General features: G+C 38.6%; 1 protein-coding gene across 1 annotated transcript in view; it reads left to right on the top strand.

Annotated features, from left to right (window-relative positions):
* The window catches only part of LOC149192539 (protein CNGC15b-like), a 277440-nt gene that overhangs the window by 155155 nt on the left and 100471 nt on the right, over positions 1 to 21814 (top strand). Inside the window, 2 exon segments of the mRNA XM_089404641.1 lie at positions 1882 to 2183; positions 2495 to 2606. Of these exon segments, the coding sequence (XP_089260767.1) occupies positions 1882 to 2183; positions 2495 to 2606 (414 nt within the window).

Raw genomic sequence — 21814 nt, 5'->3', positions numbered from 1 at the left:
GGACCAACCTGTAGATCATGATTTTTGGAGCCCTTTACACTCAGTTTGACACTAGAGGGGCCCAACGCATGCCCTCAAGAGGCCTACACATGCATGACATTAGCATTTCAGCCCTCTTGTGGGTGATTTATTATGATTTTACATTGGCTATGAGGTTGGTTTGTGACCTCACTTAGTATTTTCCCATTATTTTATTATTTGAGGGGCTCGTAGGCTAAAATTAGAGAGCATTGAACACATATATATTACAGAGATCTCATTTGATCTCTCTCATCATCAAGCTTGTGAATTTCAAACCTCTTAGAGAATTCACACTTGCTTCTTGTGGGTGATTTTGGATATACTTTGATGCATTTTGATGTATGGACGTTGATTTTGACATTCTTTGGAGTTATTTCTTGGTCTAATGGAAGGATATATTGCATGTTATCTTGTAAGTGGAATCTATTTGTTGAATATCTTTTTCTTGAATGTCTAATGCATGGAACTATTGATTCTAGGTTAAATTTTTGTGCCCTAATTTGTTGAAAATCAATTTATCAAAGAAATTCTAGATGAATGTTGTATGCATTACTCATTGTAACATGTAATGAATGTTCCTAGTGGAGTACTTGTTATTATCCATCAAAATCCATTGTTCCATTAAGTGGGTAATTGTTGAAATTTTGATAGATAAGGCATCAAATTTTGACCTCTTTAGAAGGGAATTAGGCTTATCTAGCACATCCTTGACTCCATATCCCCATAGATCAAGGCATTGGTCCAATCATTTGGTAATCAACCTTAAAATTTCTCAAAAATTTCTCTTATCAAATTTGGTCCTTTTAAGGCTAGGGCGAAATTCTAGGGCTTGGAGAGAAATTCTAGGGAGGAGGCTTTTTGGTGATTTTAGAGCCTAAACATCAAGAGATAGGTCTAGGCTACCTAACATATCAATTTGGTGGGAATCCACTCAAATTTTATCCATAAAATCTCTTGTCCTAAGTGTTGCTCTAAGAGGGAAACCCTAGTTTCTTTTCCCCTCAACTTGAGGACTTTCTTGAGGGTTTCATGAGCCTTGGATTAGCTGAATATCACTGTAAGAAACTCTTTCCCTTGGGCCTCGACCTTGTGAATACCTATTATCATCGAAAAACTCAAAACCTAGGTCTTGAGCCTTATTTTATAGAGCTTTTATTTGAGAGTGTTTTGTTTCTTCGAAACCTCATACCATTATTGTGCCTCTCTTGAATGAGCTCTATTAGGGTCACTCCGTACCTTATCATTAGCATTTTTATTTGAAGTGATTCCTCCTTTATTAGAACTCCTCCCATCAGTGAAAATCCACAAAGAGCAGGGGGTTTTGGCTGAGGTGACATTGGGCCTCTACCCCATCATTATCACTTTGTCTAGCTTTTGTCTCGTAGGGTTTCCCTTTTCAAGGTCTGCTAGATTTTGTGGTAACAGGACATATACGCTGAACCTATTAGATGAATATAACAAAACTGGGACAAACTGAGAATCATAAAATCCACTTTACATTTTAGAGTAGATTTCTCTCATTCCAATAAAATATTTGTCTGTCCACTAAGTAGCCCTTTTACTGTTTATGTAAAGATTGAACACCAATACAAAAATCGAGGGCATACTACTTTATGTTTAAGGGTAGGCTAGGCATATCAATATTTTAGACTTTATGGTTTTTCAAAGGTTTTAACTTTTCCATATACATTTGTTCCTATCCAACTGAACATTGGTCCCTATTTATTTTACTTTACACATGTATTATAGAAACTGAGGAAACACTTTTCCTTCATTTATTATCATATGGTCAAAGAGACCACCAGTTATTTCAATTTTCAAGAGATACCTTACCTGTTGTCATTGGTTGTTTTCTTACAGGTCCTTGGAGCAAGCTGGTACTTGTTAGCAATTGAGAGACAAGATGCATGCTGGAGGAAAGTTTGCCAAGATCAAATGCCAGTTTGTCATCTTAATTATTTTGATTGCACTAGCTTGGAAAAGGAACTCAGCCACCAAAGGCATGAATGGTTTAGAGTGAGCAATGTCACAGACCTTTGTGGTGGTAGTGACAATTATTTCAACTTTGGCATTTACATAAATGCTGTGCAGAATAGTGTCACATCTTCTCAGTTTTTGGACAAATACTTTTATTGTTTATGGTGGGGCTTACAAACCCTGAGGTAAAGTTGTCTGCTGTTATTTCCTTTTCTTTAATGCATATATCGTGCACTTTCTGAAATACAGACTTCGTGCATTTGAGGGTTGAGAGTCATGCCCCAACAACATTAGCAAGAACTTCAGATATGAAGTGTTCCAATTGAAAATAATCTCTTGATAAGTTTCTCTAATATCAAATTCTGATGAGGCATGATGGAGTACATCAAACATACTTTCATACATCTTGCAAAATAAATAGTTCCACATTCTTGTCATATGCATTAACCTTGAGGCTAGATCTATCTGTTAAAATGCATTGTTATACACTTTGCAGCTCTTTGGGGCAAAACCTTGCTACAAGCACCTATGTTGGGGAGATTTCCTTCGCTATCCTAATTGCCATTATTGGTCTGGTTCTATTTGCGCTTCTTATCGGCAACATGCAGGTGATTAATAGAAACTGCTTCTAAATTTCTTCTCTGGAGTTGTGGGAATATTTGTAATGGTAGGTCCACAGACCACTTTTCTGACTGAACAGCACCAGCAAATCACATTAACCAACTTCAACTCGCGGTTAGATTTTCACAATTGTTAAAATTACAATGCATCTTTCTGAAAGCTTTTGCGATTTTCTCACACATCTTGCTTCACTCTTCTTTCATCAATGCTTTTTGTGAACCATGACGTAATATATACTACGTACATCTAGTTTCCAAGCATGTTTTGAGTTTTATGCAAAATTTATTGCATAACCCTTTTCAAGAATATTTCAACTTTTCACAAGGTTCATGCAACCGTTGCTCAAAAGTCTCATGAGAAATAAATGCTAAATGCCATTCTGAAAGAAAGCCAGAAAAGAATAAAGATCTTTGATGTCTAATAGGCAGTTTCGTGGTGAAAAAAATGTTTCTAATCTAGTATACTTGAAAACAGGAAACAACAAATGTTTTGGGAACACATCCATAGTTTTCCAAACGAAAGGAAATAACAAAAATCATGAGTTCTAGAAACATCAAATAATATCTTTGTAACTTCAAACATATGCGCTCATTAAGGTTTCCAATAATGATTTTTTACTTCAGGTTTTAAGCTTTATATTTAGAGATTTCATTTTTCCACAGTGGACCCACTGCATAATATGCCCCCACAAAAATCATGAAAATAGGTGAAAATGAATACTTTTCCTAGAAAAATGTAAGAAATTTTTACTAATTTTACATAGAAATACCAAAATGTTTCTCCACATTTCCGAAGTGTCTTTTAGGCATTCATTATTTGAAAGAGTTTCCAAGCAAACTTTAGTTTTTCAATGGTATTTTCCATTCAAGGAGAAGACAAAAGTTGAGACAGAATTGAGAAGAATAATGTCGATTTCCTTTCACCAAGAGGTGGTTTTTTACTCTTAAGATATTAAGAGCTACAATTGTTGAAATTTATCTATTATTATAAATCTCTCCATAGAAGTCAATAATGCTTCCAATATTTTTTACTTGACTAGTTTATTTCTGGTGTAGTATTTTAATGTGACAATTGGCCATTGTTTCTGCATTAAGTTTACTAGATGTATTTTGATTGCTTCCTTAGTTATACAAATTCTGCCCTAAAAGTGTAATATATAATGCCTCAAACAGTCTCTTTGGATCTCCATGTTAGTACAACTACAGCTAGGAAAGGCAATCAAGAAAGAAAGACTCCAAGTCTGTACCAAGATATTCTATGAATTACTAATTCTAAGTCTGATTTTGAGTCCCTCAGTTTTGAAGATAGTCCTGATATTTATATTTGCAATAATGAGTATGGTCTAGCCATCAGCATTGAAAAAGGAGTGGACCAATTAGTCTAAACCCGTCCCATTCATGGCCATGAGGAATTGACAATGATGTTGAGGTGCCTATGCCTACTGTGAGGAGGAATCAAGCCACCATAGTGTGAAAAGAGATTACACCATAAAGAGGTTTGTTATATTGACAACATAAGAATGGAATCCTACTATCCCACTCGAATTATCAGAGCAGTCAAGGAAGAGTTGTAGTGGTATTGAAAATATGATATTGGTGTTTGTTACCCACCAAAAGTGGGTACCCCTAGGAGACCTTTTCTCCTATCTTCTTCTTCCAGTCGGCAACCAGTAGCCCCTGACAGCCACCTCATAGTCAATGCGATGAGCCACTTTATCTCCACCATTTGCATTAGTTATATGTTTCCTCGCACATTTGTCAAGAGCACATGTTAGAAGGTGGGCAATCCGATCCAAAAGGTATGTTTTTCATTGTGCAATCGGGTGCTTATGCTTGTTTTGTTGGAAATAATACTGAGAGGGGGGGTGAATCAGTATTATCAGATTAATCAAACTTTTCAAATGCCCAGAAACATATACGCTACTTCAGTTAAGTGAACCAGCGTGTACACGCTACTGTGACGAAGTAAAACAGCGTATAAGCAGAAAACTCACAATTTAGTTAGCTTATTCTTCAATTAAGTGCATCAGGACATTATTCATCATATTAACAGTAAACATGTGCAATATAACAGAACAGATAAAAAGCCACACACATGAACACCAAGATATAAGGTGGAAACCCAATGTGGGTGAAAACCACCTGCTGCAAGTTGTCTCTATCTTTCTTAATATGAAACTTCAGTTTACAATCTTTTGTACTGGTGCAGCCTTATACCAGTACGCAGGCTACAACCTGCAGAAGGCTTCAACCTTCTCTCGTTCTCCAAACTTCCTTGGAAGGGAGCTCCAACCCCCTTTGCTCTTGTACTAGCCAAGATACTAGTACGTAGGTGCTGACCTACAATCTTCCTTCTTCCAGGTATCACTTTTCATACATTTTCAGACTTGGATATTCCTGAAGCACAACATTACAATCTGAAGACCACAATTCATTCAATTTCCACAACAGATCATTGAAGCATAAAACAACCAAACTTTGAATCACTGAACCACTGAACCCTGTCAATCACCAGTTACCAGAACACAGAGCAGACTACAGAACTCTGCAATAACAGTCAGACCCCACTGTAAACCCAAATCAAGCTTCAAAAGATATACGCTACTTTAATGAGCAGAACCCGCGTATACACGCTCTTTTACCGAAGCCAACCTGCGTACAGATCTAAAAATAAACTTTCTCAATTTGCAGCTGTACCAGACATTAGTTAGACTCAGAACGTAACATTGCGACAATATGCAGATCTAGAAATACGCATAATCAACCATATCATGATAGTGCATTTCAAACCATTAGATCCCGATCTATCCTTAGATCTAGTCTTCCATTAACCGATGTGATCTCTCCTTGGCTTAGATCATGCAACTCAGAACCTGCATATCAGATCTCTTTCTCTCTTAGATATTCATGCCTTGTCGAAAGATGATTTTGCCTAATGATCTTCTTCTCCTTATATAGCCTTAGGCCTTTCTCAATACCAAGAGCCAAAACCATAGTAACACAATACCATCAACTTTAAAACTAGGGATCGACACGCCCGTCGAGACATAATGGTCCGAAATCATAGGCACAACTTCCAAGGACTAACCACCATGAACCAAAGGAACCTTTCCACATACACGCGCTTTTTCTGAATCGAACTGGCGTGTACACGCGACTTGGGCTTAACGAAACAGCGTGTATGAGCTTCCTTGGCATGCTGTACTGAGATCTGTCTTCTGATTAAGTTGCCATCACCTGTACTAACCTCTGAGCACCTGTACCATCCACTGAGTGAGTTGCCATCAAGGACAACACTTGAATCATAATGCCAACAATCTCCCCCTTTGAACTTGATGGCAACCACCACACCAAGTTACTCTCCCCCTTTGACATCAAGGGCAAAGGGCTATGCTCCCCCTGAGGACATGCTGATACTTCTGCTTGGCTGTGCTGACTCGTGCTCCCCCTGACAGTAGGCCAGATCTGCAAAAGATGTTCTTCAACAAGAACCAAGACTTATACACCATATGGGACCTTTCTATCACCAAAGGACTCAATACATACAACCATAACATATCAGAAACAACCAATTATATTACAGCATTCATCCCAGGCATAGTGGGGAAACCAACAACGGCCGTTACATGACCTTGACACCATAAAAGAGACAAGAGAGATACATGACATAGAGACAACAGATCTAGACCAAGACTTAGGAAAGACATCAGCAGCATCTGATAAACATCTTGTTAGATCAGCAACTAGAATTTCTTTCTGAGCTCCTTCTCCTGAAACCAACAACCAAAAACATCAACAATGCTTTATGAGACTTTTGAGCTGCTCCCCCTGAACCTGTGCCTGTTGCACTCCCTGAAACTGTGCCTGAATAATTCTGACATTCCTATTGCTGTTCAGAACTTCAGAGTTTTCCCTTGCTGTTCAGAACTTCATATACGCGTTTTATCCTGTATAAAACAGCGTATGTACGCGGATATTCTTTCTGCAACAAGCGTCCAGCATACACGCGACTTACCCACCATGAATCCGCGTGTATACGCTCATATTCCTTCCGTAACCTGCGTATACCAACTTTTCTGTAGAACAAACAAATTTCAACAACAGGATGAAGCATTAACTACTCCCAGCTTTTGTCTGAGATATTCAAAAGTTTCCCTGGGCAGTGGTTTTGTGAGAATATCAGCAACTTGCTCCTTAGAAGGAACATACTCCAACTTGACCTTCTGCTCAAGCACTTGTTCCCGAAGAAAATGGTACTTGATTGGTATGTGCTTGGTCTTTGAGTGCATGACTGGATTCTTTGAAATGCTGATTGCACTTGTATTATCACATAAGATAGAGACAGGTGGAGTGCAAGTGATTTGAAAGTCCTGCAAGGTCTGCATCATCCAAAGAAGTTGTGTGCAACAAGATGCTGCAGCCACATATTCTGCTTCAGCTGTAGATAAGGCAATCGAACTTTGTTTCTTGCTGAACCAAGATACTAATCTGGAACCCATGAAGAAAGCACCTCCACTTGTGCTTTTCCTATCATCCACACTTCCAGCCCAATCTGCATCTGTGTAAGCATGAAGAGTGAGATCTGTATTTCTAGGATACCATAAGCCATAGTTTTGGGTCCCTTGAAGATATTTGAAGATTCTTTTGACTGCCTGAAGATGAGTTTCCTTTGGGTTGGCTTGAAATCTTCCAACCATTCCTACTGCATGTGTAATATCTGGTCGAGTACCTGTCAAATAAAGCAAACTCCCAATCATGGATCTATAAGTGGGTTGGTGGACTGCTGCTGATTCATCATTTGCACTGAGGCTGCATCCTGTAACCATGGGTGTACATACTGGTTTTGACTCTTCCATGCCATACTTCTTCAAGATCTGCTTGAGGTATTTGGTTTGAGACAAGAAGATACCTCCTTCATTTTGTTGGATTTGCAATCCAAGAAAATATGTCAATTCTCCAAGAAGTGACATTTCGAATTCTTTCTGCATAACCAAGGCAAAGTTTTGACTCATAGTCTCTTCATTGCTGCCAAAAATAATATCATCTACATAAACAACAAGAATTAGCAATTTGTTATTTTCAACTTTTATATAGAGATTGCTATCTGCTGATCCTTTTGAAAAGCCTTGTTGGTGAAGATATTTGTCCAACCGATAGTACCAAGCCCTTGGAGCTTGTTTGAGCCCATAGAGAGCCTTTTTCAATCTGCATACAAGGTTTGGATCATTCCCAAGAATGAACCCATCTGGCTGCTCAATATATACTTCTTCTTCTAAGTCTCCATTCAGGAAGGCTGATTTCACGTCCATTTGAAATACCTTGAAGTTTTGAAAGCTTGAGAGAGCAAGGAACATTCGGATGGCCTCTAGTCTTGCCACAGGAGCAAAGGTCTCTTCAAAGTCTATTCCTTCTTGCTGTGCATACCCTTTACAAACAAGTCTGGCCTTGTTTCTAATTACTTCTCCATTTTCATTTAACTTATTCTTGAAGACCCATTTTGTTCCTATTACATTCTTATCTTTTGGTCTAGGAACTAATTCCCAAGTGTTGTTCCTTTCGATTTGCTCAAGTTCTTCATCCATTGCTTTGACCCAACATTCATCTTTGCATGCTTCTTTCACATTTTGTGGTTCAATGGAGGAGAGTAGAGCCAAGTAGCTTGAAGCTTCTGCAAGTGTCCTTCTTGTTTGTACTCCTGCTTCTTTCTGCCCCACAATCTGAGTTTCTGGATGATTCTTTTGGACATATCTGGATGGAGTCTTCTCTTCTATTCTTGTCTGCTCCTCTGGTTCTTCTTGAGATTCTTCTTCTTCTTGAGGTTCTTCTTCTTCATCATTTCGCCTTTGAGAGTAACCTTCATCTTCTTCATGATGAACTTGCCTAGGAATATATCCCTTCTCATCAACCACTATATCAATACTGTCAACAATTCTGCCAAGTCTTTTATTGTAGCACTTGTATGCTTTGCTATGTGGAGAATAACCAAGAAGAATGCCCTCATCTGCTCTAGGTTCAAGTTTGCCAAGTTGCTCATCAGTATTCTTAATATAACATTTGCTCCCAAAGATTTTGAAATGCTTCACGGAAGGAGTTTTACCACTCCAAAGCTCATGAGGTGTTTGAGTGCTGTTTACTCGGACATTTGTTTTGTTAAGAATGATAACAGCAGCATGTGCGGCTTCTCCCCAGAAGGTTGCAGGAGTACCTGATTCATCGAGCATAGCACGAGCCATTTGTTGGATAGTTCTGTTCATTCTTTCCACAACCCCATTTTGCTGAGGAGTTCTAGCTGTAGAGAATTCTCTTCTTATCCCATGTTCATCGCAGAAATCAAAAAATTCATTTGATGTGAACTCCCCACCTCTGTCAGATCTGAGGCACTTGATTTTGTGTCCTGATTCATTTTCAGCCAATGCTTTGAAGGATTTGAATTTTTCGAATGCTTCATCTTTGTGCTTCATAAGCCCTAACCAAACAAACCTTGAGAAATCATCAATGAATAATATCAGATATTCTTCTCCTCGAGGTGTCCTTTTCCTAAATGGACCACATACATCTGTATGGACTAGCTCAAGAGGCAAGCTAGCTGATCCTTCCTTCTCTGGAAAGTTAGTTCTGGTTTGCTTTCCAAACTGACAAGATTTGCATATGGTGTTGTCTGGAATTTTGATATCTGGAAGATCGCGAACTGCCTGATATTTGCATGCTTTCCTTATTTGTGAGAAGCTTAGATGTCCCAACCTTCGATGCCATAACCAGTGCTCTTCATCCTTGCTAAGATAGCATTGTTGTTGTCCTTCTTCAAATATGTACAGATTATTTGGAGTTCTTTTGCCTTTGAGAACTGTTTTACCTGTATCAAGATCACGAACAAGACATCCATTCGATCTGAAAATAACCTCTGTTTTTTGATCACACATCTGGCTGACACTTAGAAGATTATGCTTCAATCCATCAACATACAAAACATTTCCAGCCTTGACCTTTTCTTTCAAAGGAGCAATACCTTTTCCTTTTATAGTTGCAGGAGTATCATTTCCAAAAGAAACTTTCTTTCCCTTTTCTAAAGTAGAATAAGATTCAAGTTTTTCTTTATCACCTGTCATATGTTTCGAACATCCACTGTCAATGTACCATAGATTTTCCTGTCCTTCTGCATAAAATGCTATCCCACATCTTTCTGTTTGAGGTTCCTTTATTCTCCATGTTTTGGTGCTTGTGGCTTGTTCCTTTTTCTCCTGAAACCTGCTCCTGCATTCAGAGTCTTTATGACCAAAATTATTGCAAATAGAACATTCAACTTCATTTTCAAGCACCGAAAAGTTGTTATAGGTCCTTTTTGTAATCCCTGTCATACTTCTTTGTTTTTGAGCTTCCCTAGTCATGATTGTTTTATATGCAACACATTGAGCTGCTCTGTGACCAAAGTTGTGGCAAGAAAAGCATTGTCCATTGAAGAAGCTTCTGCGGTTATTGAATCTACCAGCCAACTGATTGTAATTTCTATTTTCATCTATTCTTGAGCCAAACTGAGAAGATTTTACCTGTGGTTGGTTGTAGCTTTTGTTCATCCTTAAGGAGGATTGTCCCTGATAGTTTCTGTTTGTAACTCGTCCCTGCTTTACCTGATTATCTTCATTGTTCTTCCGCTCATTTCCTCTTGCTGCATCAAGATAACTTTTTGAGGTGGATGCTTGAGAGGTTTCTCCATTATAGCCCAAACCTGTCTTGTTTAGAGGAGACCGCTGCACACTGATAATCTCATCCAAAGTTTCAGATCCTTTGACAAATTTAAGATTAATAGCTTTTGTTTTCTCAATTTCTTTTCTGAGACCAACAATTTCACCTTCTAGTTTTTCAAGATGTTTTTCCTTTTCATCAATTTGAAATTGCAAAGTATCAATGATCACATTCTTTTCTTCTATGCCTCTCTTGAGTCTAGTGATTTCATTATAGAGATTATCCACATCTATAGCATCCTCATAATCATCATCTTCAAATGCCATTAACAGCTTATATTTATTACCTTGTTCATCTTCATCACTGTTTGATAAGCCATCACTATCTTCATGGGTGTAGTAGCTTTTCCTATTTGCACTTTGTTTCTTGTTCCATCTAGCAGGTTCTTTTCCTTTATCCTTATAAGGACATTTTGCAGCATAATGACCTACTTTCCCACAAGCAAAGCATTTGAAAGGTAGCTTACCTCTGAACCTTCCAGAACCCCTTTGAAGATTTCTGACAAAATTTGATTCTTCTTCTGGAACATGGCTTGCTTCATAGTAATCTTCTTTTCCTGATGCCTTAAAAGCAGCTTCCCTTCTGTCAGATGGACCTCCCTTTCTCATTTCATAAGCGGTTAGAATTCCATGTAGCTGAGACATAGTGAGAACACGGAGATTTTCTTTTTCTTCTATTGCAGATACTTTAGATTCAAACTTGGGGGATAAAGATCTTAGAATCTTTTGAACTACTATAGTTTCTCTTATTTCTTCACCCAAATTTTTCATACAATTAACAATCTCATCTACCCGAAGAAAATAATTAGCCACACTTTCATCATTATACATCTTGAGAGTCTCATATTGAATCCTGAGTGTTTGAAGTTTAGCTTGCTTTACCTGTTCATCTCCTTCATAGCTAGTGATCATTTTGTCCCATATTTCTTTTGCTGATTTGAAGTGCATGACCTTCATGAATTCTGTTTGAGATATACTTCCTAATAGAGTACTGACTGCTTTTGCATTTGTTTCATATGCCTTTTTCTCAGCTGGATCTGTAGGAGTAGCTGAAGGAAAAGCATAGCCTGTTTCTACAATGTCCCAAACTTCTGTACCAAGAGATTGAAGATATGCAGTAACTCTTACCTTCCAATAATTGAAATTTGTTCCATCAAAAACCGGTGGCCTGATTGATGCTTCTTTCTCGTAGTTGCTCATGATGAATGATCTTCCTTCAAGCGATCAAGCTTCTCTGAAGGACCTGCTCTGATACCAATTGTTGGAAATAATACTGAGAGGGGGGGTGAATCAGTATTATCAGATTAATCAAACTTTTCAAATGCCCAGAAACATATACGCTACTTCAGTTAAGTGAACCAGCGTGTACACGCTACTGTGACGAAGTAAAACAGCGTATAAGCAGAAAACTCACAATTTAGTTAGCTTATTCTTCAATTAAGTGCATCAGGACATTATTCATCATATTAACAGTAAACATGTGCAATATAACAGAACAGATAAAAAGCCACACACATGAACACCAAGATATAAGGTGGAAACCCAATGTGGGTGAAAACCACCTGCTGCAAGTTGTCTCTATCTTTCTTAATATGAAACTTCAGTTTACAATCTTTTGTACTGGTGCAGCCTTATACCAGTACGCAGGCTACAACCTGCAGAAGGCTTCAACCTTCTCTCGTTCTCCAAACTTCCTTGGAAGGGAGCTCCAACCCCCTTTGCTCTTGTACTAGCCAAGATACTAGTACGTAGGTGCTGACCTACAATCTTCCTTCTTCCAGGTATCACTTTTCATACATTTTCAGACTTGGATATTCCTGAAGCACAACATTACAATCTGAAGACCACAATTCATTCAATTTCCACAACAGATCATTGAAGCATAAAACAACCAAACTTTGAATCACTGAACCACTGAACCCTGTCAATCACCAGTTACCAGAACACAGAGCAGACTACAGAACTCTGCAATAACAGTCAGACCCCACTGTAAACCCAAATCAAGCTTCAAAAGATATACGCTACTTTAATGAGCAGAACCCGCGTATACACGCTCTTTTACCGAAGCCAACCTGCGTACAGATCTAAAAATAAACTTTCTCAATTTGCAGCTGTACCAGACATTAGTTAGACTCAGAACGTAACATTGCGACAATATGCAGATCTAGAAATACACATAATCAACCATATCATGATAGTGCATTTCAAACCATTAGATCCTGATCTATCCTTAGATCTAGTCTTCCATTAACCGATGTGATCTCTCCTTGGCTTAGATCATGCAACTCAGAACCTGCATATCAGATCTCTTTCTCTCTTAGATATTCATGCCTTGTCGAAAGATGATTTTGCCTAATGATCTTCTTCTCCTTATATAGCCTTAGGCCTTTCTCAATACCAAGAGCCAAAACCATAGTAACACAATACCATCAACTTTAAAACTAGGGATCGACACGCCCGTCGAGACATAATGGTCCGAAATCATAGGCACAACTTCCAAGGACTAACCACCATAAACCAAAGGAACCTTTCCACATACACGCGCTTTTTCTGAAACGAACTGGCGTGTACACGCGACTTGGGCTTAACGAAACAACGTGTATGAGCTTCCTTGGCATGCTGTACTGAGATCTGTCTTCTGATTAAGTTGCCATCACCTGTACTAACCTCTGAGCACCTGTACCATCCACTGAGTGAGTTGCCATCAAGGACAACACTTGAATCATAATGCCAACATGTTTTTCATTTGGGCATGGATTATTGGGTGACTTGGAAGAAGGAAGGGCTTTGACCATGGTTTTGTTCCCTCACCTTAAATGGGGTTTTAATCTTCAATCCTAGTCCCGTGGGATCTCCCCTACTGGCCTATGACTATAGGAAGGGCACTGCTTGGGAAACCCCGATTTTGGTAGTGTGGTCCCGTCTTCCCGTATAATATTTATCACTTCCCTTCGCACATTATGAGCTTTATTCACTATTTCCCTTCTCCAGGTCCACATGACCATTGGGTCCACAGGGCACTGGCACACCCTCTCCCCTTGTCCACATATCTGGGTTAGGCCTAGAAACGTTGTCACAGAGGATGACGTAGCTAAAAGAAAGTTAAAAGCATATCATGGCCACAAGCAAGAAACAAAAGAAAAAAAAAATCATAAAATGCAAAAGAATGCAAAAGATCGTTGGGGCATTAAATAATAACATGTGGGCAAAAGCCAAACATGAGCTCTACCCCTTATCATTATGGCCATCACCCTGGTTCCTAGGGCCCATGGCTGCCCCATCACATCATTTAAGGAAACCCTGCACATCCCAACCCCTGGTGGGCAATGAATTGCCCCACCTTTAAGGGGGTAATAACTGCTTTACATCATTCACAAAATGCTCTCATTTCTTAGAGCTTTGAACAGTAATACAAAGAAAAATCAAGAAAAAGTGGAAGCAAAATAAAGAGGGGTGGAAAAGCAAAGGCTAGGGTATCTCATGTAACCATGGTTGCTCCCTCCTCACATCTATACACCCAATATGTGGACTTCCTCATTATTGCTATCCTTGTACCCATTGCATTTAGCCCTGAAACACCTTCATCCCCATTTGTTTCAACATTACTCACATGCCACCTATTAATTGAAGGATGTACCAAGGAAATGTCTTTCCCCTTAGGGGCTGGGAACACCTAATAGGATCATTAATTAGCCACTCCTACCTTGGGGGGGTAACACTATTACATGACCAAAGCCTCAATTTTGGAAGAGAAACCCAATATGAAGTCTCAATTTGTCGTTGACTAACAAGCTTGGTTCACTTAGTGCCCTAATGATTAATTGTACCTAATGGTGAAGATACATCACTAGACATTATGTATGAATGGCAGGTGGTTTTCATCATGGGTTGGGCAACCTAACGGGGGCCCAAGTACATTAGAGGAGCATATGACACCCTACAAGTGAAGCATTGAGAGCCATGGGACTCTTGTCACTTGCAAAGCATCATTCGACTCCTTGGAAACCTACAACACCCCAACAATCTGCACTTTTCCCCACATTATTCATGAGATGATGCACTTGGACCAGCATGCCCCAACCGACTTAGTAGTTTACACATGGTTTGGCAGTTGATCCGAGGCCCAGATGAGGTTTGTCTCACCTTTTGAGACATGGGAGAGCTAGCACCATTATCTGAGCCCTCAATGTTGGAGCAGAACCAACCTATTCTATCACCAGGAGACCCATGAGACCCATTTTATGCTCCAAACACAAATTTGGGGTCCACGCGATGATTTGCATAGACATCTAGGGGCTTGTTATTGCTTAGATTGTAGAAGCACTGCAACAACAACTCAGATCAGGGGCTATCACTCTGATCCCCGACCTCTCCTTTCTAGTTGTCTCCAACAGCAGGCTATGGGGGGTAGTCCCTATGAAAATGTGAAGACAGAGGACAAGTTGGCAACCAACGAATATTAGAGTGCTTTAGTGAGTGTTACTATCAAATGTGAAAATATGAATCAACTCACATCAACAAAAGTGTTAGTGCACTTGTAACAATTAGAAACTAACTTGCTATAAAACCATGAAATAAGATTTATAGAGCATGAGCAAAGAGAGATCTTATGTTACTTATATCCCAACCACATCCAAATGAGAAATTATTAAACCTTTAGGACAGTAGCAAGTAAATCACTCTAAATCAAGGAAACACTTATAACAGCAGATCTGGAAACACTTGTTCAAAGATATATCAGATCTGGAAACACTTATAACAGCAGTAAGAAAGATATGCAAACAATGAGCTACCAATGTGAGAGTGTGTGCCAAATTGTGTCCAAGAATTACCAAATGCTAGAACAAGTTTTCCAAATTGAAAAATTAGATTCTTTAGCCTTCTTAGATGTAATCTTCAGATCTGATCCACTGGTTATGAAGTGATATTTCAGTCACTAAATAAGTAGATCTATGTTTAACAATCAATGCCCAACTAGTAAAATTTTACCATGAAACTTTTAGTGTGTTTAGGCAATTTATGAGTGAATTTTAGAGCATTTAAACTTAAATTTTACCACTGTTGTGAATGAATCAGAAAGTTGTAATGAACAGTGAGAGAAAATGAGGGTTTAGAGATCAAACCCTAGGCCCAAGGCCTTGTAGACTGCTTGCCCAAGTTGCCAAACCTTTTCAATGAACTTGGCACCTGAAAACACCAATCTTGAGCCAATTTCTTCCTGCAAAATCGACCAATATTCAGTCCAAAAATTTCAGAGGCAAAAAGAGGGAAAAAGAGGGCTAGGAAGAGGGCTGGAAGACCAAGGAAGAGGAAAAGGCACACAATGGAAGCCAAAAAGGGCTAGCGTCTAAGGGAAAGAGGCCAAGAGGGTTGACACAAGGGGAAAAAAGATAAGGACGGAGGGCCTTATAGGCCTTAACGACCCACAACAAGCCCTAAGGGGTTGCGTCTAAGGCTGGGAAGGAGGGTCGAAGCCTTCTAGACTTACGACCAGGCCAAAAATGGCTTAAAGGCCCTCTAGGGCTTGCGGCCAGCCTCTAAGAGGCCAAAAAAGATGACAAGGGCCCTAAAGGGGTGATGCAGGACGTCAAAGGGGTAATGCAAAGGGAGAAAAGGCTGACACAGGGCCAAAAGAGGGCTAACGTTGGCCTTAGAGGAGGATGTTGGGCCTCAAGGCCCTAAAAAATTTGCAAACCCTCGCTTGAAAATTTATTTAGCTTTAGATCTTCAATTTCTGCAAAATCTCTTCAGTTGTTGGCCCTGCAAAAATTTGGAGAGTAAATCTTACCCTCAAGGACCTAGATCTAGCTCTAATCAGGTTATTTTTCTTTGATCTCACCTGCACAAATGAATCTACAAATACCCAAATCCCCAACATATACAAAAATTCAAAAAAATCTCAAAACCCCAGTTGCAAAGCAAAAGTTAGAAATAAAAATAATTTACAAAATATATTATACAAATTCTATTTAGAAAATGTACAAATATACAATGCTTAGAGAAATTTTAAGAGATAATTTTTTGAATATTTCTTGATAATGGCTAGATGTACTTTGAAAAATAAATGCAAGCTACAACCTCAGCGAAGTTAGAAAAACCATAAAATATTTGAAGTCCAAACAAAGTTAGTCTGTGCCCACAGTTTGTGAACTTGGAGCCCAAGGGCTGGGGAACCTACAAACACTATGTAATTCCTCAAGCGTAAACAGTTAGAACAACCATGAATCGGATCATCAATAAAATGTTCCTATAATCTACAATGAAATAACGATTTAATTTAAAAATTTAAACACAACATAGGAATGTCCGTACCCAGCACATACCACAAATTAGTAGAACATAGATACCATGAACTGCACCCCAAAGTCTTTATTATGATTATTCAAAAAACGTTTCCAACAGGACAGTAGCTTTACATCAACTTTTTTGCAAAGTTACATTAGCTAAACATCAAATGGCTTGAGACACAAATGGCTTCTAATTTATAAATAAATCCTCCAAGTGGAAAATAACGGCTAGTTGGCTTGATCCCCGTCAAAATAATCTTGGCCATTGATAAATCTTTGATGATATTTTAATCTCTGTCGTTGAAATAATTATTTTTGAGGAATTTTCGAATTTTTCATTAAACCCCTTTTTTATTAGCACAAAAATAACTATTTTGAGTTAATTTCCTCAAAAAATTGACTTTGATTTTACCATCAAGGGCCAAGGGTCCAATTTTTCTTGAACTTTCCAATATTCTCTTGGTGGGGTACCTCCAAAAATTAATTTCTTTGAGACCCACGAATTTTTCCACTTAGAGAAATCAATTTCTCTATCATTTTAATTTTTTACTCTAATTAATTAATTTTCTGGCTTAAGATTAATTTTGTTTTTGCCAAAAAAATTAATTAATTAGCACTTGGGGAGATTAATTATTTTTCCACCCTCTAATATTTTAACCATGGTGTCTAAATATGAAGGACCATGCACTAAAATATTTTTTACATAATTCAACACTCAAAATGGGAATGCCCGTTAGCTATAGACCCTCAATTAATTACCCAATTCTGGGACACAATATGATCTAGTAGACCAGGTGACTTGTAATAAAATAATTTATCCAATTAGCTTAAATTATTCCCAAACCACTTTTACATAAGAATTCACTAAAACACTAAGACTCACCTAAGACTTTGACGATAAATTCCACCCTAGCTTTGGGGCGAGCCTGGAGGGAAAAACTTTGTCGATCAGCGGTGTTTAGAAACACAGATGAATCAGTGAGACGAAAAACCTCCTAGGATGAATGTTGTCACCAAAATAATAGGCTTACCTAGGTTGTTATATACATACATGGTCTTACTAGCATCATTTACAAATTCGCATAATGGGTTTACAATGACAAAATAGTTGATGGCTGATGATATTGATCTTTGAAGAAAGATATGGTGCCATTGCTTCCTTGGAGCTTTGACAAAATGTGTGCAATGGGGCTAACCCCTAGAGGACGATTCTGGAGGCCCTCTTCACTCAACTTGGCACTAGAAAAGCCCAATGCGTGCCTCCAAGAGGCCCACACATGGATGATGTCAGCATTTCAGCCCTCTTATGGGTGATGGGTGATTTCTTGGAGGCCCACACATGGATGATGTTAGCATTTCGGCCCTCTTGTGGGTGATTTCGTATGTTTTTACATTGGCTATGAGGTTGGCTTGTAACCTCAATTAGTTTTTCCCATCATTTTACAACTAAGGGGCATTTAGGCTAAATTAGAATTCATTAGACATGTATAAATAAAAGAGAGATCATTTGATCCTCTAATCATCATCACTTGGACAATTCAACCTCTTGTGAGAATTTCACACTTGTTCCTTCTTGGCTATTGGAGGTCTTTTGGATGCATTTCGACGTTTGGAAGCTAATTCGAATTAACTTTGGAGCTATTTCTTTGGATCATGGATGGATATATTACATGTTGTCTTGTAAGTGCTCATTGTTGATGAATTTTATTCTTGAAATTGTCTAATGTATGGAATTGATGCTTCTAGAATATCCTAAATTGTGCCCTAATAGTTGAAAATTAATTTTGAAAAGCCATCTAGTTGAGTATTGCATATGTTATTCATTGTATGGCATGTAGTGAATGTTCCTAGTGGAGTAATTCCTTAAACTCTCCATCAAATTCCATTTTCCTTTGAAGTGAGTAAATGCTAGAAATTGTTACCTAGGGCATCAATTTATAGCCTCCTTCGAAACGTTTTAGCTCATCTTGAGCCTCCTAGACTCCTATGCCCAAAGTGTAAGGCACTAACCCAGGTCCTTAGTGGTCAACCTTACTTCTTATCCATAAATCTTCTCTTGAAAATTTTGGTCCTCTTAAGGTAGGACACCTAATTAGGGATTAAGTGAATTTCCTTGGGAGAGGTTTTATGGTAACTTGACAACCTAAACATCAAACTTAGGGTCTAGGCTACCTATTATCCAAGTTTGGTGGGCAGCCACTTAAACTTTGTCCATAAAATCTCTTTCCCTAGGTTTTGCCCTAAGAGGGAAACCCTAGCTAGTCTCCCTCAACTTAGGGACTTCTTTGAAGGTTGTATGAACTTAGTACTAGTTGAAGTATATCACAAGAAGCCTTTTCTCTTTATTGCCTTGATCTCCGGAGTACCTATAACCAAGCAAATTCACGAAACCCTAGGTCTTGCGCATGTCTTCCCTAGGTCTCTTATAGAAAGTGAATTGCTTCTTGAAGCCTTGTACCATAAATTTAAGCCCTTCTTGAGAGATTCTAGCCCATCACCTTATACCATAACCCTAGGAATATCTTTCATAAGTGATCATATCATACCGAGACTCCTCCCATCAATGAAAGTCCGTAAAGAGTATGGGACCTTGGTTGTGGTGACAGTGGGCCATTGTCCCAATGTTAACACTTAGTCTAGCTATTTGTCTTGTAAGGTTTCCCTCTCCAGGGCTTTCTAGATATTGTGGCAACATTTTGGTGCCATTGTCCGGGAAGGAATTAAGTCTACCTTCCCTCTATTGAATCCTATGTTGCAAGAAACGTGGTATAGAGGTCCGTTTCCGTATGGAAACGTGTTTGGTACGGCCGTGAAACGCGTTTCGGGCCGTACTGACCACGTTTCCGTTTCACGTGGCCAGTACGGCCGGAAACGCGTTTCAGGACCGTACGACCCACGTTTCCTCATTAAATTGTGTTTTTTTAATTTGTTTTTTAATTCACTTTTAGGGTATGTTAATGACTTCTTGTTGCTTCTAGATGCGTGTCTAAAGTTATAAAAGTGAATTTTTGCCCTAGTGTTGATATGCAGTTCATCAGGAAGTTTGAGGGATATGCAGTTCATGGTAATGTTAAATTCTTAAAGTAAAAGTGATATTCTCCTTTTTTTTTTCATTTTCATCCTTTTACTTAAATTTTTAACATTACCATGAAATGACTTAGGATGTTTGAGAGTGGTTTCGCCCTCATTGGATTTCATATGGAGAAAGTAGAATTTTAGATCTCACTCAAAATCCAACAGACTTATTTGTTTTTCAGGATTTCAGGATTGGAGGGATTGCAATGTTTCCATTGGATTTTATCATATACTAGGGTATGGAACTTGTATTTAATCAAAAGAACCAAGCCCTCTATGCAGGGGAAACTCCCAATAATCAAGATCATGTAGGGTACTAGGGTATGAAACTTGTATTTAATCAAGAGCACTAAGGTCGTTCGACTATGTAAGAGGAGACTCCCAATACAACAGTGGTCATTCTAAAGAATGGGATGTGGATGCAGAAAATCCTGATTTGGATCTCTCTCTTGCAGCCTTATAGTCTTTATTGTACTTGCAGCCTCATATATTAATATAAATAAAGGTTGATTTTGAGATTCGGATATATAATAAAGGTTGCTTTTGGATATTCCGATATTTTTATTTTCATTATGTGATCATTCATGAGTAAATGTGATGTAAATTATATCTTAATGTTTAAGTGTAATAAATTATAATCTATGATACCGGATTCGTCCAAACCCCTTGACGAACCGCGAATCGTGCGAATCCGACACGATTCTCGTCGGATTCGTGTCCAAAATTAAGGGCACGTCGTGTCCTTTTGTGACACGTCGTGTCGGTAACGTGCCGCTGAATTCCCAAATCGTGTCTCGATTTTTTTTGCGTGTCCTGTATTTCAGACTCGTTTGCTAGGTTAAAGGGGCGTGTGCTTGGTTGACGGCTCATTATGCAAGACAGTTGGTGCCAAATTGTGTTGTTGCGGCGAGGAGCGGACTCTCAGCGCTGAGCGAGGAGAATCAACCACCCATCGTCCACTAACTTCTAAGTTCTGAGGTAAGTCCACGGTCCACCAGATAACATCATAACGCAGTTCTGAGGGAAGGTCAAGATAACGCAGTTTCATATAAAAATAAATATAATCGATTTTAATTTTTGTGTAACCGGGCGGCGGGAACCCTGTAGCATGGAACACCAGTGAAGCAGAGATTGAAAAACGGATGGAGAAATGTGAGACAAACAGCTCCAAACTTCCCCGCAATCAAACAAATAAATAAGTTTAGGGCCACCAGTTTTGAAATCAACCAGCGGCAGCAAGGGGTTATGACATCAAGAACATTATAATAGGAATCTTGATTTATATTTCAATGTTCGATAGCAGCTGCAAGAATGGAACAAAGTTACAAACCCAAAGAATCTAGCTTATTTTCCTTTGCACTCGCAATTTCTTCAAGTTGACACTTTTTCAAAGCCTACAACGCAAACAAAATCCAATCATCATAATTAAATTATCTCAACGACTGCCTAAAATATGTTTATATTGTTTAAAAAAGGGATAGCTTATATTTATGATGGCATAATCATTACATTTTGAACAATAGGTGAGACAGTTAGACAATACCCACCTCCCAAATCTGTGTGTCTGAGTTCTCTCCAAGAGGATCAAGGTTAGTACGTAAAGTGCCTCCTGGGTAAATCACCGATCCTTTGTAAAGCCCTATGACTGGCAGTGGCAATTTATTTGCGAGCTTTATGAAAAGACAGATTATTAATTCAGGTCTAGCATAATTGCCTTAGCAGTTCTCAACCAGAATTATCTAGTGATGCAACAGTGGAAAGCATAAACAAGTTTGTTTGCTTATTTTTATGCAGGAAAAAGCATACAATATGTAATTTTAATTTAAATAACTTATAAACACACTGCTGTAGGTGCTCTTTCAAATTAGTGTTGATTCTTGTTCATTTCTTTTGCATTTTTAAATTTTTATAGCAGTCAGTTCATTTTTTTTACAGGTTGAGGTAACAGTGTTCATGGCTCAATCAAAGGCAGCAAGGAAGGGCAAGAATGTCATGGGTAGAGATGCCCTTCCTCCCCCAATATCATCAGAGTCTGCTGCAAGTAATGTTGAGGGAAGAGGACTTAAAGACAATGATAAATATCCATTGTGGAAAT

The sequence above is a fragment of the Pinus tabuliformis genome, chromosome 2_2 (assembly GCF_031772625.1).
Source record: "Pinus tabuliformis cultivar Carrire ecotype Pingquan chromosome 2_2, CPIR1, whole genome shotgun sequence".
NCBI classification, from domain to species: Eukaryota; Viridiplantae; Streptophyta; class Pinopsida; order Pinales; family Pinaceae; genus Pinus; species Pinus tabuliformis.
This window is presented reverse-complemented; position numbering and strand designations above follow the sequence as displayed.